Source organism: Thermobia domestica, chromosome 9 (genome assembly GCF_964235325.1).
Source record: "Thermobia domestica chromosome 9, izTheDome1.hap1.1, whole genome shotgun sequence".
NCBI classification, from domain to species: Eukaryota; Metazoa; Arthropoda; class Insecta; order Zygentoma; family Lepismatidae; genus Thermobia; species Thermobia domestica.
Window position 1 is genome coordinate 42,820,217 of NC_137462.1, and position 27,186 is coordinate 42,847,402.

Sequence of the window (27,186 nt, forward strand, 5' to 3'; positions counted from 1 at the left end):
TGTGGATGTAAGATAACAGATGAAGCACTTTTTATTACTTCTCTCCCAGATTCAATATTTATGTAAATAGTGTTGATAATGGCTACACTGAAAGCAGGCGACATACCGGTGAAAAAGAAAGAGTTGTTTAGTCCACCCTTGGAAGAAATAGCAGGAGGTAATTTTAAGTTTTATTATTGTTTAAGGAATATTAATATCTCTTCTATAAGTTCAATTTTAACCCTTTATTTTATATATTCGTTTTGGGCTAGAAGTAGGTGGAGAAATGTTTATATTTTGGGTTGTTCTAATGAGATGTGTACATATACGAAATTTAGGGAGTAGCAGACACGTAGCCAAGGGGTGGGTCCGAGGGGTCCGGACCCCCCTTCGGATCCAGAAATGAAAATGATTAAGGAAGGATGAAACGAAAAGATAAATCAGCGCCAAAAATATAAAGCTACAGCAAGCGTTTGGTTACTCTTTCTTATGATGAGCTTTGTGTGGAGGAAACCGGAGGGGTGGGGGTGAATATTATTGTAACGAAGCATTCCGAATTCCATCTATCTCCATGCTAATCCTATGGACTACAAATGACGATCAATAAACCGGTTCGATAAGATAGACTCTCACGTAGAACTTAAGAAATGCCCAGAATCACCAATAATATGAGCCATTTTGAATTTCGCGGTAACACTAGTCATTTTATAGGATGTCTTTACTCCCGAAAGAGATCTCGTTGCTATCCTTGACAGTCATTAAACGAAGATAAGAGAAAGAAGAAGAAAGAATACAAGAAGAACAGAGTTCGAATGACCTCGGAAGACTATATCTTTTTAAATGCTTTTTTAAAAATCTTTTACTCAAGATTTCGTCATAGTTTTTCTTATTAAAATACTTTCTAACATATCCTCATTTTATTGTCTTAAGAGACCAATATGGGTATGTTGCCAGTAAAATAGTTTAGATTGATCTATCCCCTGGTGTGTAACCATAGTATTTCGAATCACGCACCCCCTGGTTACGAAATCCTGGCTAAACGAACGAATATATGTTGCCAGTAAAATAGTTTAGAATGATCGAGCCTCTGGTGTGATAACCACAGTATTTTGTCACGGACCCCCCCCCCTATTGCGAAATCCTGGCTACGTGCCTGGGAGTAGTTATATAAAGTTGAAGCGAGCTTTTATCATTTGATTCAATAGGCATTTATGAGTCTGTTTTACTAAAATCCCTTGAAACTTAGACGTTTTTAATTAATTTTGGTATGTACACTCATGTCCAAAATGATTTTCGCATATATATAACTGTCTTCTTGTAAGAATATAATTTGATAATGATTTTGCAGGGCACTTTTAATACTAATACTATGTGTATAATCGGGAAATGTATATTTGTGGTAAATTTCATAGAAAAAGAATTATAAATACGAAAATTAGAATGAGTAAAACAAAATGTTGCTAAATGGACAAGAAAGTTTTATTTTCGTTTTATTGTTCTTATTTACTGCTCCTTTGACATGAAATTTGCTACATACATGTTTTTGCCGATTATTAACTAACTCTATGGCCTATGGAACCCGGAGGTTCAATGCCGCGTTCACAAAAGCTCTCCACTGACTTCTATCCTTAGCTAATTGCATCCAGTTTCTACTTTGTATTCCAATCTCTGCGAGATCCACCTTAATATTGTCCTCCCATCTGCGCCTAGGTCTTCCTAATGGTCGTTTTCCGATTGGTCTTCCAGTCAAGACTTTGAAAGCGTTTCTACTTTCTTCAATTCTAGTTACATGACCCGCCCACCTAAGCCTCCTAGACTTGAAGACCCTAACAATGTTGGGTAGACCATATAAATTATGTAGTTCCTCGTTATGAAGTTTCCGCCATTCCCCATTCCCGTTCCTCTTGGGTCCGAATATTCGTCTCAGGATCTTGTTCTCAAATACTTTCAGTCTGTTCTTCCCTCAGAGTAAGTGACCATGTTTCGCAACCATACAGAACAACAGGAATAATTATCGTTTTGTATATTTTAAGCTTCAAATTCCTCGACAGAATTCGTGACGGCAAGAGATTTTGAACCGAATAGTAACACGAATTCCCTGCTTTTAGTCGACATTTAATTTCTTCGTGAATATGATTTTCCTCTGTTAATATTGATCCTAGATATTTGAAACTATCCACTTTATCAAAAGTATTATTTAATATTTTAACGCATCCATAATTTGCTGTCTTCCGGTCCCGACGCACTTCCATGTATTTAGTTTTCTCTGCATTTACTTCTAAATCCATGTCCCTGCAAGCGTTTAATAAGATCTCTGCATTTCTTTCTATATTTCACCTATCATCCCCTATTAAATTTACATCATCAGCATATGCCATAACCTGGTGAATACCGTTCAACGCTAGGTCCTGGTTGCTATCTTTGATTTTCCTTATAGCGTATTCCAGAACGAAGTTAAATAATAATGGCGACAACGCATCTCCTTGTTTCAGGCCATTTTCGACGTGGAAGCTCGTGGACAAAAATTTTCCTACCCGGACTTTACTTTGGGATTCATTTAAACATATCTTAATTAATCTAATTAGCTTTCTCGGTATTCCAAGTTCTGTAAGAACGTTGTATAATGTTTCTCTTCTAACCGAGTCGTACCCCTTTCTAAAATCAATAAATAGTTGATGTACCGGAGTATTGTATTCCCACTTCTTTTCGAGTATTTGGCGAATGGTAAATATTTGGTCGATAGTTGATCGATTTCGTCTAAATCCGCACTGATAATCTCCAATCATTTCATCTGCGTATGGGGTCAGTCTTGCTAACAGAATATTTGAAAGGATTTTATAGGATGTTGACAGAAGAGAAATGCCTCGATAGTTATTACAGTCAGTTTTGTCGCCTTTCTTGTGAATTGGAACAATGATTGATTCTTTCCACTCTTGTGGCAATTCTTCCTTGTTCCAGATAAGGAGAATGAGTTTGTGTATCTTGTTCCACAATTTTTCGCCTCCAGCTAAAATTAACTCAGCCAGAATTTCATCTACACCCGAAGATTTGTGTTTCCTTAATTTCTTTATAGCGCTTTCTACTTCTATTCGGTTGGGTTCTGGAATATACGGTTCTGCAGTGTGTATCACCTTTTCTCCACGCACACTAGTTTTTGGTTGCGTGTTAAGCAAATCGTCAAAGAAATCTTTCCATCTATTTAAGATGCTATCCGTGTCAGTGAGAACTGTACCGTCAGATTTCTTTAATATATAAGCACGAGGTTGATAGCCTTTCTTAAATTCGTTGATTCCCTTATACATGTCCCGGATGTTTTTATTTTTACTATTATCTTCAAGTTCCTTAATTTTAGCTTTCAGAAAATCGCGTTTCTTTGTTCTAAAAGTTTTGGAAGTTTCCCACCTGATATCTGCGAAATTTTGTGTAGTTATTTCATTAGGATTTTGTAGCCACCGTAATTTTGCCTGTTTTCTCTTCTCTGCTAATTTAATGCATTCCTGGTCGAACCATGGTTTGTTCCTACGTGTTTCCGCGTGTCCCAATTTTTCTTTTGCTGAAATTTTAATGCTATCTCTAATTTCAATCCAGGTATCCTCAACGCTAGTGCACTCCGAATCTTCTAAAGCCGAGAATCTATTCGAAACTTCAATCTGGTATTTCTCTCTTACCTGGCTCTCTTCTAATTTCTTTAAATTGAATCTCTCCGTTTTCGGATAATGAATATTACCTTTATTCAACGATAACCTCTCTCGTATTGTCGCTATTACCAGGTAGTGGTCAGTGTCACAATCAGCCCCTCTAAACGACCGGACATCAATTATGCTAGATTGCCTTCTTCTATCTACTAAAACGTGATCAATTTGGTTGTGTGTTTTTCCGTCTGGTGATGTCCAAGTGTATTTATGAACGTCGCGATGTGGGAATTTTGTACTCTTCACTATTAGGTCTTTGGATGTTGCAAAGTTCACGAGTCTAACACCGTTGTCATTACTTTCCTTATGCAGACTTTCGTTCCCTATAATCGGTTTGAAAATATCCTATCGTCCTACCTTCGCATTGAAATCCCCTAATAGAATTTTTATATGATATCGCGGGAGTTGGTCAAATATCCGTTCCACTTCTTCGTAAAAACTATCTTTTATATCGTCATCCTTATCTTCAGTTGGGGCATGTACATTTAAAACAATAATATCACACCACCGTCCCTTAAGAGTAATAAAAGAAAGTTTGTCAGTAACAAATTCAACCCGTTTAATTGCTGGTAATATACGTTTATGAACGAAAAACCCTGTTCCTAACTGGTGATTTTTATTTCCTTCCCCGTAAAAGAACGTAAAATTTCCGGAATTCTCAGATCCATTTCCTTCCCATCTAACTTCCTGAACTCCTACTACGTCCATCCTGTATTTCTCTAACTCACTCGTTACGGATTTTAACGCGCCTGCCCTATAAAGACTCCTAATATTCCATGTTCCAAATCTCATGTCCATTTTCTTTTGCTGAGGTCGTGCCAAGTTATCAGTCCTTGTCCGAGGCTTTTGTGAATATTTCTGAACAAGTGCTTTTTTTTTTTTTTTTTACAGGATGAGGTTGTTAGCCCTACCCAAACCCCCAAGCTGGATATCTAGATGCCTTCTCCTCAATCCGCAACCTGAGGACGCGCCATGCCGTGGTGACTTTGTCGATTATACACATACTAACATTATAAGAAATACCGGTCGGATTCGTTATCAAATCATACTCCTAGAAAAAACATATTTATAGACATGCGACAATAATTTTGGACATGAGTGTACCTTCCTACAGACTTCCGAAATAAAGGAATTGTTTGGAGTTGCAATCCATTAATAATAAAGGGGTAAAGCTACTCCATGTTGAGATTTCCTCCCATATATATATATATATATATATATATATATATATATATATATATATATATATATATATATATATATATATATATATATATATATATAAATATATAAACAATTTTCCGATAAAAACTATAAAAAATATTGAATTTTGGCATAACATACTTCCTGTATATTTTCCTTAGAGCATTCCAATTATCCTCATTGCTTCTGGTTAAAATCGGTCTAAAATAAGTATGGAAACTCAAACTTCGAATATAATATAATAAAAAAAAATAGAATAAGAAAATAATTGACTTCCAAAACTTTCACCTAAATGCTTCGTTTTTGATGCAATATGCTGTTTAATTTCTTTGAGACTTCCAAATTATTCCCACTACACGGGATTGAAGTCAATCAAGAAGGAAACGATGGCTCAGTGGTAGAGATTTTACCTCTGGTGTGTGAAGTCCCTGGTTCGTTCCCCGGCCAAGTAAATTTGTGTGGACCACATCCTGGCCGTGGGTTTTTCCCGCTTTCTCATTCCACCAATTCTTCCATCATCATTCACATACTTTAGTCATCGTCTCCTAAACTGAAATATTTCTGAAATCAATCAAAAATGAGGGATAAAATTTACTTCTCGCCGATGTTTTAAAAAGTTCCGAAAAAATTTGGATTTTGTACAGTATGATATATGTGTTCTTTGAGTCTTTTCCATAATCTCCAATGTATGGGATTATAATCAGTGAAGAATGACGGATGAATTTTATTTCCCTCCTCCTTCTTTGCGTACTCTCTCGTGGACTACAGTTTTAAGTTTGAATCCGAACCACCGTAATACGTTTAAATTTGTAATGATCTCCTACTGAGAATCGAATCCAGGATCAAAGGTGCACACACTAACCAGCAAGTCATAAAAACGTTGATTTGATCTCGAGAAAGGACTGAAATGTAGAACAACTATCGACTGCACATCCCAGAATTTAAATTCAAGCAGAACAGCGCTGGAAATATATTTCACAGAGGCTATTTATCAGCCATTGTTCAGTTTCTAGCTTCATACTATTTAACATTCAGAAATCATCTCGAAAGAAATATTCAGAATGAATTTACAGAACTCCTAGCAATCAAAAACATACATTTTAGGAAAAAATGTTAAAAACCAAGAACTACTCCACTATTCTTTATTATACATGAGATATTGTATTGAAGTAGAAGTGGCAATCAAAAAATTAAATCCCAGAACAGTTGTCGGACCCGATGGAATACCTCCATATATTATAAAGGGCAATAACACACTGAGCAAGGCTATGTTTTAATATGTAAAAAAATCATGTAACAGTTTCAACACAATAACTGTGTCTTCATCAGAGAAGGAATGGGAGTCTGATGAAGACACAGTTATTGTGTTGAAACTGTTACATGATTTTTTTTTACATGTTATCACATAGCCTTGCTCAGTGTGTTATTGTGTTTTAGTACAATATGGAAACAAGGCCTGGTAGAATAATTATAAAGAGGTGAGACATTTTCATATCCGCTATGGATTACATTCAACCCCTCTTTAAAAACACGCGTTTTCCCAGACAAATGCAAGTCATCTATAGTTAGCCCAATACCAAAGACCAATAATAAAAATAAAACAAATAATTATCGGTCCCTCCCTATCAATTTTACTTACTTTTGCAAAGGTATTTGAACAAATCCTATACAGATGGGTAATTGACCATATATACAACCAGTAATCTCATCATATTAATATGACTTTATTCCACACAAATTAACAAATTCATTAGATGTTGGATGTCAGGTGGATGTAATATACATATATAGATTTTGAAAAGGCATTTCGATCTTTCACTTTTTTACATTTCTGTACACGAATTCAACCAATTTTATGATTGCTGAACAATTATTACTTGATTACTGATACTTTTTTAGAACGGAAAATTTTCCGGAAAAATATAGCGAAAAATTTTCCACCTCACATCACTATGTATAACGTATGAAAATCTTTTTACCAAATGTCCTTAAAAATAAATACGTCCCGCAAGCCAAGAATTACAAATTTTTCAAATGATCATTTGGAGTATTCTACACAAAAGATTTGTTTGTACCGGTTGCAAATGCTTCAGGGTATTGTTCCTGAAAATCACAATATCCGTCATGAATTCCGTTTAGAATTTGAATAATATTTGGAGGAGAATGCGAATAAGCTTGTATTCAGTAATAACGCATGCTTTCAGCTTTCTGGTGAGCGCAAACTTCAGAATGTTCGTGTTTAAAGCAAATGGAAATTCTCGTGCAAGAGTGCAATACATCCTCGGTTCCCCTAAGGTTACTGTGTCTGGGAAGTCTACGGCTCATGTTTCTTTGACAAGGAAACTGTTACTGTTATTACTTATTTAGATGTCTTACAGGAACGGCTAATGAACCAGTTACACAAAGATAGTGATACACTTGGTTCGGAGTTCGATTCTCGATGGGAGAGTATTGCATGAATTATGGTAGTCAAGATTTCGCTTTAAACTGTAAATCCACGTTTCATGTAGTGTCGGTGCTGAAAAGAGACACTACATTTTAAAAGACACTCACACACAAAAAACTTTATATTGTAAACGTTAGTGTAACTCCGTATTTTCATTTGCAAGTTTGTCAGTATCTAAATATCATTTTGCTTCAACGTTGGACTATATGTACGCCCAACGAAGATTCAACACTAATTTTGTGCCTCACAGTTCACTTGACCTCACTCCAAGTAACTCTTTCCTCTGGGGTTATGTTAAAGGTAGCGTTTACATACCCCCACACGCCTTGTCAAGAAATTTACCAGATCTTTGAGAAAGGATCGGTTGTGTAGTTTGAATCATCAACATTAATATGTTGCAACTGTGTGGCAAAAGCAAAATTAAAATTTGTAATCAACAAAGGAAGAAGACATATCGCATATTCGTAAGGTAGTCCGAAAACTTGGTTGTTTGCTCTTTACTATTGCATACTTTCGTTTACTGTTGTTTGTTTCTAAACTACTTCTCATATAAATTCTAGAGGTAATTACGAAACATCCCGTTTTTGTATTGTATATTTTTCTTTATATGTATGTTTCTCATGATAAATTCTATATTACGCTATATATAATAAATTTAGTGATGCTAACTTAAAAAAAAATAAGTTACTAGCTATGTAGATAAATAAAAATCTTAATTTATAGACAAAGATCTCGAGTTACAAATAACAACTCAAGAAACATAAAATATAAATGAACTTAATAATAAATTACCTAATATCTGTTTCACGTTTACGTCATTGAAAAAGGATTAAATAAAGAAGCTTTAGCTAAAGTTATATAGAGTATTTTCACTTCCTAGTTCAGTATAGAACTATTTCTTTTAAGATACTCCTAATTTAAGCTAAAAGTGACACTGATATTCGACGACTGACATATATATACCCCTCCCATAATTTTTGCGGGGCTGACTTTGGATTTAGATGGCATCAGAATTGTCACTGTTCATCTCAGCGACCTCAAAAACTATAGATTCGACACTAATATCGGTCATTTTCGATCATTTGTAAATATCTCATGTTCGAACTTCATATAGGTTGAAAATTTGATCGAGATCGGTTCGGTGGTTCAAGAGTTATTAAGTTTTATTTATTTTTATATATCTCCCCTCCTACCTCCTCCCCTAAGTTCTATTGTCAAAGTGAATAGATAAATACCATCCCATGACCGAACCTCATCTATGTTGAAAATGTTAATCGAGATCGGTGAGGTGGTTCAAGAATGAAGTCACATAGACAGTCACTTTTATTTTTATTTTTTTACATATATATCTCCGGCTCCCCCTCCCGCTCCCCTACGTTGTACCGTCAAACTTAAATGATAAAACTTATCCCAAGCCCGAAACGTCATCTATGTTAAAAATTTGATCGAGATCGGTTGGGCGGTTCAAGAGTTATTCAGTTTTATTTATTTTTATATATCTACCCTCCCCTCCCCGTCCCCTAAGGTCTACTGTCAAAGTGATATGATAAAAACCACCCCAGGTCAGAACTTCATCCATGTTCAAAATTTGATTAAGATCGCTCTTGTGGTTAAAGCGTGATGAAGTCACAAAGACTGTCACTTTTATTTTTATTATTTTTACATATATCTTCCCCCTCCTCCTCCCCCAGGTTGCACCGTAAAAGTGAAACAACGAAAACATCCCAGCCCCGTACCTTATCTATGTTGAAAGTTTGATCAAGACAGGTCTGGTGTCTCGAGAGTTATTAAGTTTGATTTATTTCTATAGATTCCTCCCTTCCCCTAAGTTCTACCGTTAAAGTGATATGATAAAAACAATCCCAGGTCCGAACCTCATCTATGTTGAAATTCTTTTAAGATCAGTCGGGTCGTTAAACGTGATAAAGTCACAAAGAAGTCACTTTTATTTATTTATTTATTTTTTTAAACATATATGTCTCCTCCTCCCCCTCCCCTTCGTTGCACTGTAAAAGTGAAATGAAGAAAACATCCCAGGTCTGAACCTCATTTATGTTGAAAGTTTGATTGAGATCGGTCGGGTGGTTCAAGAGTTATTAAGTTTTATTCATTTTCATTTATTTCCCCTCCTCCCCTCCCCGACCCCTAAAATCTACTGTCGAATTAAAATGATGAAAAACTTCCAGGTTTGAACTTCATGTATGTTGAAAATTTGATTGAGATCGATCAGGTGGTTCAAAAATAATTAATTCACGAATATAGTCACTTTTATTTTTATATTTATTGATTTCGCATATCTCCCCTCCACCCCCTCCCCTACATTGCTCCGTCAAAGTGAAATGATAAAAATCATCCCAGTCCCAAACCTCATCTACATTCAAAATTTGATCAAGATCTGTCTGATGGTTCAAGAGTTATTAAGTTTTATTTATTTTTTCTGTCCCCGTCCTCCCCCATCCCTAAGTTGTACCGTCAAAGTAAATAGCTAAAAAACACTCCCAGGCCAAAACCGCATTTACGTTGAAAATTTGATCGAGATCGGTCGGGCGGTTTAAGAGATTAAGAGTCACAAACATAGTCACTTTCAATTTTATAATATATATATATATATAATAAAGTAACATCAACGCAAAATTAACAGCATGAATAGTGTATTATTTTCTCTTTTGCAATGTTCAGGTACGCATTTATCAGACCTTAACTTACAAAACATTTATAGACTTAATTAAATACATATATTTTATAATTTTATATATAAATATTTTATTTAACACTTTCCGTAAGTTCGAATTTTATCTTCATTCAATAGAATTGAACAAGAAATTACATGAATTACTTATGTTAACTAAATATTGAAAATTTTTCTCTTTACAGTTTTAAACAAAGGACTGACAAATAACTTCTCAGAAGTCGAAGTTGAAGTTGTTGATTGTCCAGATTTAAAACAACCACCTTTCACACTAGCATGTTCAGGTAAGTCAATGTAATTAATCTAACAATGGTTTATTTTACAAAAACATATCGAAATATCACTTAAAATATTTTAGTTCGTAATTATTTCACGTAAGTATTTCTATATATGTCCTCTCTGTTGTTATTTCTGTCAACTTATTAGAAGTAATATGCTTTATTTTCCCTAAAATAAATTATTATCTATCTTGGTAACTTCCAGATAACATGTAATAATGTTTTCTATTACTTATAAAGAGGCATTCAGTAAGTAGCTGGAAGTTAGTCATTGAATGTTAAAACTTTCAATCAGTAACAATTGCTAAAGATGCTTTGATTGATGTACACTGATTCAATAACAGAACGCACGCCTCTGATGAAAAGGGTAAAAAAATTCGATCTCAGATCTTATGAGTTATTAGTAAGCACCATTTTATTCGTCAAATTCTTCCATTTTCTCCATAATTTTTTCATAGCCACTCCTCTACTAACTTGTAGGATATAATTATGATAAACAAAACTAAAAACTTAATTTCATTTCTTACTTAAAAATGACAATAGACTGTCGAAAGCCATACTTTATTTTATTTTATTTAAAAGGGTAAAAAAATTCGATCTCAGATCTTATGAGTTATTAGTAAGCACCATTTTATTCGTCAAATTCTTCCATTTTCTCCATAATTTTTTCATAGCCACTCCTCTACTAACTTGTAGGATATAATTATGATAAACAAAACTAAAAACTTAATTTCATTTCTTACTTAAAAATGACAATAGACTGTCGAAAGCCATACTTTATTTTATTTATTGAGAAAGCTACAAAACTAGTTGGTGGAGATCATTTTACTGAAAATATCAACAAAAGAAGATCTTTAATAAGGAATTCTCTCAGAGTCTATGTATTGAAGGTGTCACAATTCTGGCATGTGCTTAGTGTGACTTTATAAAATCAGAATTGTTAGCCGCAGGATTCAAACTCTGAATTTTCCGATTTTAAAACAAATGTTACTGTTCATTTGTACCAGCTCGAAATTTCGATGTTCCACTTAGGACTTCAGTACTCGACTACTAGTAGATTGTCATAATTTATTGAATGTAGTATAACAAACAATTATTAACTTGAAAGTAAAAATATGAAAAACCAAAACTACAATATGTGTTAACTAATTGTTTATATTTCAAGGTCTTTGTGGTCGCCCTAGATTGGCGGATGTTGGCGGGGTACCTTATATTTTCCCTGTTATTAAAAGAGAAAAAAACTATGATTTGAAGGATGTGGCATCGCTTGTAGAGTTACCGGAAGCTTTTATCATTGGAGCTGCAGTTGGACCTTGGTCATATGCCGGTGTTAATTGCGAGGTAATATTTTTATTTCAAACATCCTTTGTAATGTGTAACAGGAAAAGCACTACATCTTATAACTTTACATGCCAGGAATTCTTATTCCATGTTCTGCTATGTTGAAGAAACAAACCCCTATTATAGAAAGTAAAATTTTATGTATATACAGTGCGTTCAGAAAATCTCTACGAAGTGGATAATAGCACAGAAACTAACTACAATCTGACATGTATGTCATTTGTCGCGCAGTATACGTCTTTTATCAGTTGAAGGTTAAAGTTTAGTCTCACTCATGTATGTTAAAGATTGCCATAACATAATCTATACATAAACAGGGGTGGTTCTATAATGTCATAAAGTTACGTGCTTTCACAATTAATACGAAGAAAAATAAATAAAAAAAAAAAAAAAAGAATTGTAGACATTTATTGCTGTATACGAATGAGGAAAGACAGAATAAAAGTTTTAGTTATTTTAGTTGGAGTTCGCTACCTTGATTGATATCCGTTAGAGATATAGCAACATAGCCCAATGCATAATGCTTGATGCTACCTTCTGTTCATTTGTTCTGACTTCGCTCTTTAGGAAAGACAAATGAAGAAATTCTATAATATTCTATTCGTGGGAATTGCGATACTTTTTCCTGTGTAATGCGGTATATTTCTACAGTAGTTTCTGTCACTTAAAGTGCTCAAGATGCTTTCAGGGTGAGTAAAGACTATTGTGCATACTTACTAAAAGTATATATTACATATATATTATAATTTTACTTTTGTAAACAATAACATTTTCGATCCACAGACCGCAATTGCTTATTAGACATTAGTGGTACCATACACAATAGAAACGAGCGAATATATATATATATATATATCTTGAAACTATGTCCTTCAAGAATTCACAGGAAAGGATTCATCTTTAACTCAAGTATCAGGAACAGTATAACAAACCAAATAAAATTACAAGGAAAAAACATAAGAAATATGTACCTTAATTACAGATACGTTAATTTTATTGTGGAATATTTCTCAGAGTCAAAATTTTCAATATCTAATGGTAAGTAAAATGGTGCTAGCCCGAAGTACGAATAACGTTGTATAATTTAAAGCCTGGACTTAGTATACATTCGTTACATATGTTAGTAACGAATGACTAACGCAGAGATGCACGAGAATTGAGAAGAGAAACCAAGAGTTATTTTTATCGTTTATTAATGTTGTGGAGAACCATGCCACCATGTGGACAAATATGCCACCATGCGTCATGTCTGTGGAGTCTGTATTCTAAGTTCATTAAGGAACTGAGTAAGGTCGCTTACTTTGAGAGAACACAGATTGAAAGTATTTAAAATAAAATCCTAAGGCGAATATTCGGACCCGAGAGAGACGGTAATAGGGAGCGACGGAAACTTCATAACGAGGAACTGCTTAATTTATATGGTTTACCTAACATTCTTCAAGTTTAGGAGGCTCAAGTGGGTAGGGTATGTATCTAGAATGAAAGGAATTAGATGGTCTTTCAAAATTTTAACTGAGAACTCAATCAGAAAACGGCCATTAGGAAGACTAGGCGCGAATCGGAACAATATTAAGATGGATATCGCAGAAATAGGAGTACGTAGTAGAAACTGGAACCAGTTGGCTAAAGACAGAAGTCAATGGAGAGCTTTTGTGAATGCGGCATTGAACCTCCAGGTCCCACAGGCCATAAAGTTAGTTAGTTAAAGAGTTAAGTTCTATTAAGTATATGCACCAAATGAACCCTTTATCTAACAATGGCGAGAAAAAAGAAAGTTAAGAACGAAATCAAGGCGGGATAAATTACAAGAACAAACCATATTCCATATCAATGAGCAATATTGAATTTTAGGTGATACAAAAGCTAACTTACAGTAAATGTTTATAGAAAAAGTTGCATAATTTAGTACTTACATATGTGTAGTATATTTAGTATTAGTATCTCGTATTTTATCATTTTATTAACATACATAATACTTATTTCAGTCTTACGTCTTATATGTCAGTTTTCTTTAACATGCATGATATAGGTTTCTTTCTTTAACGTTATGTTAAATTTCCTTTTTATCAGTTAATGCCAAATCTTGAAGTTCATGGGAACAAGGTAAATAACCAATCACGAATTGCAACGGTTAACACTAAAGATGGAGGTTGTATTTTGGAAACTCTCCCAGACAATGAAACAAGACATGCAGCACAGTCCAACTTGTATTGCTGCGAAGGAAAACCTGGCAAGGTATGGTAACTATATGGATTCGTGGTAACTCAAAACTACTTTCACTTTTACCACATCTGTTCTGCTACAGTTTATTCCTAATTTTTCAGTTATTTTTGCTTAATTATAGTAGGCGACATTTATATAGTAAGAACACGTAGAGAGGTGATGTCACGCCGAAGATTGTGTTATAAATGTTTTGAAAACGTAGTCTTTTTCTCGTGTTACTACTTGCAGATGAACTTTATTAAGGGAGGCAGGGGAGTGTGTGAATGTAGTGATGTTTGTAGGTGTACAACGAACTGCAGCGTTTTTCCCCCCTCCTCAATGGTTGTAGGAAAAGGATGGAGCTGAATAGATGTGCAAAGTGTTTTTCGGCACTTACGATCTTATATATATATATATATATATATATATATATATATATATATATATATATATATATATATATATATATATATATATATATATATATATATATCTGCAGTGAAACTCATAACATTGATTGAAACGCACATCATATATACAAACATTTTCATTCAAATAGAAAGAAAACTTTGATAACTTCACACTTAAATTGTTTTTTGTCCAGAAATGTGAATCTGAAGAAGTAATGATCTATATTTTATGATATATTATAATCCTCCGTGTTGGATTTTCTATTTTGTCTTTATCATATTTATATTATAACATTTTTCAAGAACTGTGACACAATAAAACTATAGTATCTGTGATAATTTTGTATATAATATGCAGATATATACCTAGGTATATAAATCGAATTTAATACCCTGTAATACATCTAAGAGCAATCGAAGTTCTCTTGTCATTATATCCATATATATTTTCTTGTTATGATGAAGTATTGCATGTTTTCATGTACACAAACGATAATATCGTATTATATTCATAATATTATATTCATAGTATTATATTTAATATATTCATAGTATTATATTCATAATATTCATAATATCGTATTATATTCATAATATTAATAAGATATTATGAATAAGTATTATACCTAGGTACATTCAATATGGTTTCCACTGACATATTTATGTATTTGATCCCATCGACGATTTGTTTGTTTAACTTCATTTCAAAGCTTGATGTATGACGACAAATAATTGTTTTTATTTTCAGAGTTCAACATCATTGAACAAACCGTAAGGCGCTGTAATATTTAGTTGTGTAACAATTAGAACGTCATGTCATTTGTAATATTCCTAGCTAATATAAATTAGAATCTATTTAAAATCAAAATACAGATGAAACATTGTAGTTTTATCAGCTTTTAGATGCTAGAACATTATTTTCAAATTTAGCACAAAGTCTGATGATGACGTTGTTGTAATGCAGAAACTGTATCATAGTTGGGTAATGTACTTCTTAATTCTATGTCTTTGTTTCCAAAGCCAACACCCTAACAGTGTTTGTCCACCTTTTCCCGCTAGACCACCCAACTCAAGGAATGCTGAGTCTGCTCAGTGGTCATACTGCACTGCTGAGACTCTCCGGATGGTGTTGCTCTTATGGCATTTGCTCACGTCGTAAAAGCAATTAGGGAGATAATTTAATTAAAAAAAAAAAGTAACAAATTCTGGTCAAGGAAAGCAGTATTAACGGCGAGAAAAGGTGGCATACTGACAGATTTTAACCCAAAAGGACGAGGGCTACTATCCGATTAAAAGGCCTTGGCTCGTCTAAGGATGTTGTGTTGCGAAGTATAGTTTAGTTTATAATATTGTTTTCACCATTAGGCTCTCCTGACAGAATAAATTCTTAAGATACTATTTCAGATTAGTGTCAAGTATTATTGTAATACAATATTCCAATACTTAAATTGAAATCCCTCCTCTCTATTCACGTTGTTGACATTCGACATTTTTATAGCCTCTTTTGCTAGCATCAGTGGTTCTTTTAATACGAGGGCTTCTGGAAAAGTTTCTGCAATATGTGAAATTGTGGAAACGACTTAACTGTTTTTCAGTGTATTCACCTCTGAGATCGATCCATTTTTGCATACGCTCAAACCAATTTTGAAAACATTTTTTCCACTCTGAGGCTGCTACCTCATGTCAGAAATCGCTATTTGAAATACATCAAAAACTGCTTCAGGCGACACAAATTGCTTATCACTCATCTTATTTTCATGTATGGAAAAGAATTAGATATTAAATGAGGTAAGTACGGACAATCAGGCATTGATTCGATATTTTTACTGAAAAAAATCAACAGTTTGGTGTGCTGAATGGAAACTGCCGCTGTGGTGGTGAAGAATGATGCAAAGATTTGGGTTGGTTTTGCGCAATTCATTGATGACCTCTGACAAATACGTTGTATATTACTTAGCATTTACAGTCCTTTGATTTTCTAAAGCTATGATTGTCACATGTCTGGTATAACCGAAGAAACAAGCAATCATTTATTTGGCAACACTCTTCGAACGAACAACCATTTTGGTTTCGACTTATTTTGAAACACCAAAACAGTGAATTGCTGTTTAGTTTCGGGTTCGTATGAATAGATCCAAGTTTCGTCCCCTCTAACGATATGGTACAACAAATTTGACTCACTTTGGTTGAAGTTTGAGCATTTCTTTGCACCAATTGACACAAGCCTGTTTTTGATCTTCGGTGAAGTTGTGTAGGATCCAAGGCTTGAAAGTTTCCGGGCGTTCAGGTGACCATGCTGAATGTTCAAAGATGTCTGAATCTCATGGTATATCACGATCTCTTTCAATCATTTCACTTACAGCATTAACATTATTGGCAACAACGGACGTGGAAGAACGACCTTCACGAAATTTATCAGTGAGAAATATGCGACTGCGCTGGAATTCAGAAAACTAACTGTACACTATCCTCTTTTCATCCCTGAAAGCAAATGTAATCACTCGATGTTAAAACTACATTTGAAATCATAAAAAAATCATTACCCGAAAATGTTCACTAAAAGTTTTCATTTCTCACTCAAAATTAGTTTTTCAAACTGCTTTGAAAAATAAAAAGAATACATTTAATCAAAGATAATTTAAACATAGAAAAGTTTACTCTACCGACTTTTATAATAGCGGAACTCTAACACCACTGTTAGTAGTAGTTTGCAGAAACTTTTCCAGCAACTCTCGAGTAACGAACATATCTGAAATAAAATTCTGATTTCTTTCCGATGCGTTATGCCAGTAAAATATTTGACTGGTTTGAACATTCCGCTTGTCCGATATGTGTAAGATAGTTGGTTGGAGTTTAGCATTCCTTTCAGCAGTGCGGCTATACGAGACATGGACATGTGGAATCCGAGCCACATAAGCTCCCATCGGTAATCGAACCCGTGTCTCCTGTACAAAGCCATGTACTTAAATATAAGATACTTGTTGGGTCGAACAAACGCATAGGATGTCCAGTCATCGTTGATCTTTTTCTTGTTGTGAAGTGTAAATGATTTCTATTTGTATCTGTTTAATATTGATGTCACTAGAGATGTTATGAATGGAAGGAATGAAATCAAGTTTTCAGTTCCCTCTTCCAGCGTTTCTCTAAATTCTTGTTCATTGTGTAAAGAGCACAATGAGCGTATCAAGAAAAGTGGAAAGTTGTAACAAATAATTTCATGTCAATTCTTCCAAATATTCACATCTTTATTGCATCTATCGAACCAAAGGAAGTATATAGTATCGAGCACAAATCGGAAAATCGTCGCCTGCTAACTGTGCGTAGGAAAGACACAGCTATAATTTGCTCAGCTATAGCATCAGTGGACTCGTATACCGGAAATTAACGTGCATTGTTTAAAATTGTGTAAAGCAGTAAAGAAAATGTCATTTAAAAGATAAAACGCTATTTATACTTGTTCGAATTTTGTAAGTGTATGTTTTTGTAAGATACCCCCTTTTTCACTTCATGAAATTTGTCACCCCTTCTTAAAATTCCTATTCAGACACATATTTATATTTAAAAGTTGATTCTATCATCATTTAGTTCAGAAAAATTAATTACTTTCTTATCTAAAGCTATGATGATCTCGTATATGGATCATCTCAAACAAGTAATATGTTAGTTAAAATGTTCTCTGTAATAATATAAAACATATGCGATATCAATAAGGTAGTGTATAAAAATAGATAGTATATAAAGATAATGTGAAACAATAAACAAAATTTAGGTGTTAAGAAATGTTACATATAATAATTTTAAAGCTCTTCTTTCAGTCTTGGTTATTTTTATACTATAGCTCATTTGAATATAGCTCCCACGTTAAAGTTTAGGCTCAAGTCTCGTATAACCTGAGCTGGAAAGGAATGTTAAACTCCAAACTAGCAACAACAATGGATTTAAGAAAAATACCAATTCTGTTTTCTAATTTTTAATGCTATTTTTCGTGTTATTCTAAATAACATATCGTTTTTCTTCTTGTAATGTGTAACTAAACATTTTTATTTATTTTTCGAGTTGAGTTGATTTTAAGTGTAATGTTCCATTCAGCAGCGAGGCTATATGAGACGGAACTTACTGATTAACGTGGAATCCGAACCACATGAGCTCCCGCCGGGAATGGAACCCTAATCTCCCACGCCAAAGACGCTTACGCTAACCGCTTAACCATGTAGGAGCTTTTATTTATTTTTCAAAAAAAAGAGCATTTAGTTAAAAACAAGATAAATGAAATTGATAAGAGAAACGGAAAGAAAGAAAAATTGTTATTCCTGGTTAATAGAGTTGTTATTTACAATTCACATTTTTAAAACTCTAAAATTTCTATGTGCGTTTGCCAAATTCGATATCTAACTTGATCTCTTGTACTGATTTTTATTTTCATTTTTCTTTTTAAATTCCAGGTTCTTCAAATTAAATGCAAGAAACGAATTGGAGCTGATGATTTTGTAACCAGTATACAGAAAACCCTTCAGCGACATTATAAGGATAAACCTATCGGTATGTAAAAGCGATATAAAATACACTTAGCGGAACGAATAATCATAATAATAATAATAATAATAATAATAATAATAATAATAATAATAATAATAATAATAATAATAATAATAATAATAATAATAATAATAATAATAAATTATTAAGTTAAATAGTAGTTAAATGGTAGTTAAATAGAAAGTTAAATAGATTAATCTTGTGATTATAAGAACAAAATGCTATGATAGTTTCTTTTTCATCATTTGCAAAGTAATTCTTGGTTGGAATCTGGAAGACTAACTTGTCTCCCATATTCGATTTTCATTTAGAAGTTAAACCCATTACAGTGATTCGAATTCCATCTCAAATTGTAGGTCCATGTGTAGCGTTCAATTTTTCCCCTAGAATATTTTAAATAATCTATTTATAATATTTTTATCTATTTTCATTTATTTATATAAATTCTAATTATGGTTCACTCTTTTAGTTTAATGTGTTTTTAAAATTGTTTAACTAGTGTCTTTACAATTATCAAAGTTAGTCTTTATAATTTGTATACTGTGCTTTTAAAAAAATTCCATAAAAAATAATAAATTAAACTGTTCACCGTCCAAAACTATGCGCCAAAAAAAGCAAAAAAAAAAATAAATAAATAAATAAAAATTAAACTACATTACTTATCTCACAATTAATGTTAAAATTAACAAATTAATAAACAAAATAAATATATCTTTTTAAAAAATAAAATATTTACAATACAACATTCCTTTGTAAATTTTAATCTTCAAAGTTATAAACAAAAACTAACTGCAAATGCAAAGTAAAAATAGCAAACAAATATTAATATAATTATTATGCTAAAATATGGTTTTTGCACTTATACACTGTAACTAATAGTATTGATCAAAATATCAAAAATACTAAAAACTTATCTGCATTTTTAAAGTATTTACAGCACAGCTACAAAATATTATGTGTATTAGTTACTACAGTAAAATTTTAGGCATACAGTTTTACCTGTACAGTAAGTGTTAAATAAATTAAATATTTAATTGTCCATCAAAAATAACCTCTATAATATTTTCTTTTTACAATAACTATGGTTCAAATTTAATATAAAGTGTCATATAGCAACAAAATTATAATAACACAAATCTTAAAACAACAAACCCAAACACACAAATAATTTTAAAAAATTAATCCCTTAATAAGTTTTTCTTCTTTTTATAAAAAGTGGCAACCCATGCTAAAATATATTATGTTTTACATCTTAGCTAATATATTTATAAATAATAAAAAACAACGCAAAACAAAATATTGCCAAGTGTTTCCAAAAATACAATTTCCATTGCATTACACATGTCTCCCATAGTCTCTGTGCTGAAAAGGAGCGATAAACTTCAATCCCACTAAATATTATCCATCAGTAACCTACATCCATTTCTAAATTCATATCCACTATCATATTCATTTTCACTCTTATCAAATTTTCGAAATGAACTCTATATGTAGTTGAGTGCTTGGCGGAGAAATCGATGCAAGAACTTTTACTGCAAAGGTTCTAACCCATCTTCTAAGTACCAATCTTTCTTTGCTTGCTGTCGATTTGTCGCATATTCTTTGTAATTTTCATTCTACCAAAAATTTCTTGCATAGATTTTTCAACATTCTGTTGTATGCTTGGAATTTTACATCTGTTTTCATAACTAAGATTTATAAGACATGAGCCTACAGTTAAACAAGGATTCCGAAGCGTATTTACTCACTTCAATTGGATACATACCTGAGTCTCAATTCTGGTGACTATGAGGAATATTTGTTGCACCGTTGCTTCTTAGACCCAATCCACCGTTGAAATCATATCAATGAATAGAACAAAACTATGGATTTAGGAAAATCAATTACTATTTTCGTTATATAAGTAATTTCTGTAGCTGTATTCATGAAATTTCTTCCTTGTGATAATATGCCGCGAATAGAACTGAAAATGGGTTTTGAATGTACAGTAGAGAAATATTTCAACCATTTTGTCATTGTTATTCTTCATTTTATACTGTTCATGTGTTATGTTTGCCTGAAATTCCCACGTCTAAAATCATATCAACTCATCAGGTTTCTGCAGTTGTCTGTCATCTGTTTCCCATTTATATAGGGACCAAGGAAGAAAATTTTCCTTTCATCATCATCATCATCATCATCATCATCATCGTCATCGTCATTATTATTTTTATTATTATTATTATTATTATTATTATTATTATTATTATTATTATTATTATTATTATTATTATTATTATTATTATTATTATTATTATTATTATTATAGTAAATATTCAATTATGAGTACAAGTAATTTTTAGCTCTATATCATGGTTCCGTAAAAGCAAACACCATTACAGGTAATTCAATGATAATACAATAACACCTGTTAATTGCCCTCATTTTCGCAGATCTTGCACTTTCTCATGAAACACTCCTAAATTACTTATTACTTTACAAGTTAGCCTGTGTATATTAGAGCTTAACCGCATTGAAGTAACACTTTTCCTGTCCTACTAATGCTAAATTCACTTCTGTTTGTCACACCTAAAGTACCAAACTTTCGGCTCTAATATGTCTTCCTTTTATTTATTGGAAATCTTTTTTGTTGTTATATTTCATAGCATTTTTATTATTGTTATGATTCAGAAGAGCAATAAACCCAAGGAAGAAAGGGGAAAGACTATTGTTAAATCTTTTTGTTCTATTTTTTCAGGACTTGGTGGAGCATTCCTGATCCAGCAAGGTAAAGCAAAAATCCATGTAATGCCTGATTTCTCTGAGGTTCCTATTAATTCAGAAGATGACCTGAAAAATTGGCTTAAATTTTACAACATGTCAGCTCCATTGATCACAATGGGAACTTTGGTAACAGTAGACCCGGTAAATTTCTTACATTTATTTCCCAACTTATACGTTACTTTCTCTATGTGTGTTTAAAAGTTTCTGACCTTTTGCCAGGAAGAAATACAATTGTTTGTTTCGAGATCTCAAACCTTAATTCCATTCAAAACTGCCTCAACAAAACAGTCTCCTTGACATTGTACAATGTCTCAAGCGGTCAGCTATTGTTAATATCATTTATTGAAGGCTTCTTTAGATATGAAGTACAAGGTGTGTAGCAAATCTCTTCAAGCAAATTCCAGATATTTTTCTGTCTGTTCAGTTTCCCATTTCTTCAGCACTTTCGATTACCAAAAGTCAAAAATTCAGCTTTTTGCTCTACCAAAATTCATGCTTGTAATGTCTGTAATAAAATCAACATTTCTCTATCCTACAGCATTCATTCAAGACCATTTGGTTTGGAAAAGGTTCAGAAAAAATTCAAAATTAAACAAAAACCAAACCGAACTGAAAAAGAAAATGTAAACATACATAGATATATAAAAATAACATCCCTTTCAAATTTAAAAATTGTGATTGTCCGTATAGCAATCCTTTCCTTGAAAACTCTTCATCCATTGATTTACCTTCCAAATGTAAGTTTCAGTCGTTGCATTCGAATTCCTGATTTCTAAACCTTTCGTTTAGATGCCTTCTTAAAATTAGACATTTGGAAAACGAAACTTAGCAACACATAATTCTAAAATATGTGTAAACAACATGATATTACAGTAAATTGACTCGCATTTTGTCCTAGCATAAATGAATATCGGTCTATCTAATAATTAAGAAATTGAAACTGTAATTACAAAATTCAGAATGAAATGGAAAATGCAGTGCTAACGTATCTGAATACGAGTGCTTTTGCAACTACATTGTTGGAAATGTGGTTACTTTTAATTACAAGTATTTTCCATCCATAGTCTTTGATATTTATGTATTTATTCGCCTTAGGAACTAAGTTTACGGTCCATCAGAAAATATAAATGTTTTAAAACAATATTTTACAGAAACTATAGTTTCAAATGAGAATACAACATAACAATAATGATAAAACAGTAACTCGTAATTTTTATTTCCAGCTTATAATATATAATATACTTCCTCAACACTCAAAATAAGTTGGAATCTTAGTCTTATATGTTATGAGAAAAGAATTACTTAACAGAATTTGGAAGTTTATTATATAGTAGAGTATGTCTGGGTATCGATTTTTCAGTTTTTGGTAACGTGAAATTTTCTATTTGGATGGCTTACATACGCACAATGAAAAATCCATCGTTCATTATAACAATGTGTGGAGCACCTAACTATTTATTTATTTATTTTTACAAAAAAAAAATTAAATCTTCAAAAAACTAAACAACCTATCTCGAAAAATTTGCTTGGGACTTTTGTCAGAAAATCAGCTATTTTCGTGCAAATGTAGCCTTTCATTGACTATTCAGTATATATATATATATATATATATATATATGTGTGTGTGTGTGTGTGTGTGTGTGAGTGTGTGTGTGTGTGTGTGTATGTATGACTTTTTCGATAATTTACTCGGGAAATACAAGGTGGTCCAAAAGTAAGTATACAGTACCGTACTGATCAGCTCATTGCATTTTGTATTCCTTCTTATTGTTATCCATCAGGCAGACTTAGTTTCTTTATTATTTGTTCTTAATGTGTTTTTCTTATATCTTAAGCTCGGAAGAGCCGAAGCAAATAAGCACATAAAGTAGAATGTTATACTTGATCAATGCAGAGATGTATATCTACTTTTGAGCCACCCTGTATTTGAAATAGCTACTTTATTTTTCATTAAAACTAATTTTTAAAGAAACTTTTTATGCCTTTGTAGGGTCTCAACCTTCGACTGCGTCACTTCCACTGTTTCAGTCATCATGGCGCAGGTGGACATTATCATATTGACACAGAGCCGGAAAATGCCGATTATCTTGGATACTTTGCAGTGGCTGAAGTTATTTATCGATTGGATCCCCCCAAAGAAAGCCAAGATATGTGGCGAATCTAACATGCAAGAAGTAATCAAAAACATTTTTATAACTTGGTAACAATTTTATCATGCTATTGAATTTTGACCTAATTATCAGATATAATTGACATAATTCTTACGTATATAGTGGCACCTGTACATTTTTTTTATTTAGTATGAAAGTAGTTTAGGATATGTATATGTGTACCCGGAAGATCTTTAATAATAATTAGAATGTGCAGACGCCTGAAGCGGTGTGCGATTGCTTTCCTTCTATAACATCGGATCATTCCTGAATGGGATAATAAAGGCATAACCTTCTGTAACATACTGAAGAGTAAATTTCTTTCAACGGTATAGTTTTTAAAATGTGGGTCTTTGTTATTTCCTAAACGTCATCTTGCAGCGGTGGACATATCTTGATACACAATGGTATATGAACAACAACGTTCGTTAATTATATTATCTGCTCAGAGTGTAATCTGAATCATATCAAACATTTATGACACGAATTGGAGCTGCTGGCCAGAGCTAAATCGACGCAGACATACTGTGCTGTGGCAGAATGTAAAATATGCAGCTCTTCGCTAACTTGATCTCATTGTTGAAAATTTCTCATAGACTTGTTGTTGTTAAGCGCACATAAAGGCTCCATGAAGAAATAATATTTAGGAGCCTCCAATGACATGTAATAATAGAGTGCGAATTGCTTTCTGTTAGTTGTGCACAGTTGTTAAAAATATATAAGGATCATCGTTCACTATTTCCCATTGAATACACGAGTAGATGTCGGTAAAAGCATCAGAACGAATCTCATTTTTTTTTTTTTTTTTTACATTTTTTTAAAATTAGTATTTTAATAATCTGAATTAAACTAAACTACCTGGAGATATACCCTATAAGAGGATACTGCTGCCGAAATGGAACATGTTCAACCAGATAATACGTGGACAGCGAATCAGCTCCTAGAGCCAATATTTCTGTCTTTTTAGGCTGGTGTTCGTTACCTCTTACTTCAAACAGTACGCTGTTCGCTCAGAAGTTAGATTAACACGGGAAATTAAGTGCACTAGCGGGAATTCCAGCTGCAACTATGCACTTTAGCCACACGCTAAAACGGAACACATTACATATTTTAATAGACAGTTAAACTCCTTGATCCTTTTATCGAATACACTTACTACTGTTACCTAATATTGAATGATTAAAGATAGGGCGACCATATGTCCCCATTTTGAGAGTTGAAAAATTTTCGTCTGCATATATTTTTGAAAATGTTTGTTTTGTTCGCATTCTCTAAGCTCAAGCATATTGTCTTAAGTGGTCTATCTTATTGATGACAGCGCTCAATGAGAAATGCAAGAATTGAATATCTTTGCATGATAATTGTTCTCGTAGCACATCGTGTCGTTCTTCTTTCATTCCTTCTGCATCTATACTTTCGCTTTTTTCTGCTGAACTTTGCCACACTAGTGTTTTGTGCCACATTATCATGTCTAAATATTTAAATCGTTAAATCTCGGAACAGCGATACTATTTCTTATTACGAAGGTTGCTGAAATAAGTTTCTTTAAACTCTTAATGTAAAAACTAAACGAATCAAACACTATCCAACAAACTTCATCCGTCATCATCATTTAAGCAAACCATCAACAATAATTTAACATTGAAAGGTCCATTCTTCTGAATTTTATAATAGTAGAACACTGGCACCACTGTAAGTAGTAGTTTGCGGAAACTTTTCCAGCAGCCTCGTATATGCATGTTTATGTAACGATTAGCCAAATGGAAGGAAGCATATCCGTATTTTGGCATTTCACAATACGATAACTCTAGTTAAAGAGAGTAAAACAAAGTGGAAGAAAGACATTAATGTCGTACACGGCTCTCACGATAGAAATATTGTTCTTTTGACATACGTTTTTATTTTTAGGTCTAATTTTAATCCTTATTAATTATTGATTTTAGTTTTAACATTTTTATAGTAATTTTTAGTTGTTATCAGTAACCTCTTTGTTTACTTAACCTTAGCTTTAATCAGTTAAATTTTAAAATATTTTTTCAACTATGTATATCTAAAACATGTTGTTGTATTAGAATTTAATTCGTTTATCCAGTTTTCAATATTTGTAAGGATTAATGACTTGACTTCCGCTAAATTCTGTGAAGATTATAGAAGCTCTAAGATATATTTTTCCTTCCTAGGGTGTGGATTTTTGTGTACAACATTTCCATTGTTTTAGTCATCATGGAGAGGAAGGACATTACCATATTGAAGGTGAACCGGAGAATACAGATTATCTTGGATGTTTTGCATTGGGAGAACATGTCTATCGATTCGACCGTCCCAAAGAAACTCAGCAAATGGAGCGAGACTAAATATAGAACATATTTAAAAAACAGTATGATGAATGTACATATTTCTAATAAAGTATTAAAAATAAATGAGAGTCTTAGAGCAGGTTTAGACCCACTACTTTCTTATTTTCTTCAAAAGTGTACTTTGAATAGTCGCGTCAACTTTAAATGGTCAAAATACACCAATAATTAACTATCCAATACCCGCTTTTGAAGTAACAAATTTCGAATAATATTTGTATATTATCAGTCTGAATAATTTTAAGTTGTATGTTACCTGCAGATAACAAGATATGCAAATGATATAACAATTCCTGACACACACACATACACACACACACACATTGACCCGCATAGATATTTTCTTTCAGATTTATTTCAATTTTATGGATCGGTAAAAAATCAAATCTGTCGAGCATATCAACTTTGGTGGAATAAACTGGACGAGCAAAAGGATAGACAATCGAAGAAATTACTTTATTCATTCATTTTAGTACATAGTCGGTCAGAAAGAAGTATATAGGGTTTCTCATGTAAAGACAAAAGTTAAGATATTTTAATACCATTAATGTTATATTAATTTTGCTTAACATAACTTAAACATTTTTTAACATCGTAGTATCTTTCATTAGACATAATCTTAAAAGAACTTTAGTTACTAAACTGTGCTCTTTGGTGCATTGTTACATCTTGCCTTATATCCCAAAGAATTCCTTTTTGAATTTCTTTTAGGTATGCTGGCAACTTATTGCATAGTTTTGTAGAAATCTGAAAAACATTCTTTTAATGAAAGTATAGTTTTGATTTAATGTATATATAAGTTGTTCTTTTGTCTTTAAACCAGTCGTCGGAATCAGGCTCGGACTGGCCAAGACAGGAGGGCAGGAATCCAAGTGAGGCTCCTGCCGGACCCCTATACCCTCCTGTCCGAGACTGGTCGGAATGACAATCCAATCACAAAAATGCTGGTCCCAAGCCTGGATAAATGGTGAGAGCTGGCATCAGCAAGGACATGCGGCCGTAAAAATTACGTCAAAATAAATATAATAAGTTCGCAAAGTGAATCATGGTTAAAGGATAGGAATCCAAGCCATTCACAACCACATCGCTTTACAGCTGTGAAAAACAATTTAGGGCCACTGCGGGATGGACGATCGTGTCTAA

General features: G+C 32.9%; 1 protein-coding gene across 2 annotated transcripts; it reads left to right on the top strand.

The window, feature by feature from the left end:
• On the top strand, window positions 1-26,131 carry LOC145694609 (beta-keto L-gulonate decarboxylase-like). 2 transcript variants are annotated; one of them, XM_081770998.1, is made up of 8 exons: window positions 1-157; window positions 10,195-10,293; window positions 11,453-11,628; window positions 13,699-13,863; window positions 18,683-18,779; window positions 21,514-21,680; window positions 23,530-23,739; window positions 25,870-26,131. In XM_081770998.1, the coding sequence occupies exons 1-7, from the start codon at window positions 79-81 to the stop codon at window positions 23,701-23,703; spliced, it is 957 nt and encodes a 318-aa protein (XP_081627124.1). In that variant the 5' UTR covers window positions 1-78; the 3' UTR covers window positions 23,704-23,739; window positions 25,870-26,131. The 2 variants fall into 2 exon arrangements, with proteins under 2 accessions (XP_081627124.1, XP_081627125.1); XM_081770999.1 differs by having other exon boundaries at window positions 23,530-23,713.
• Window positions 26,132-27,186: the final 1,055 nt, after the last annotated feature.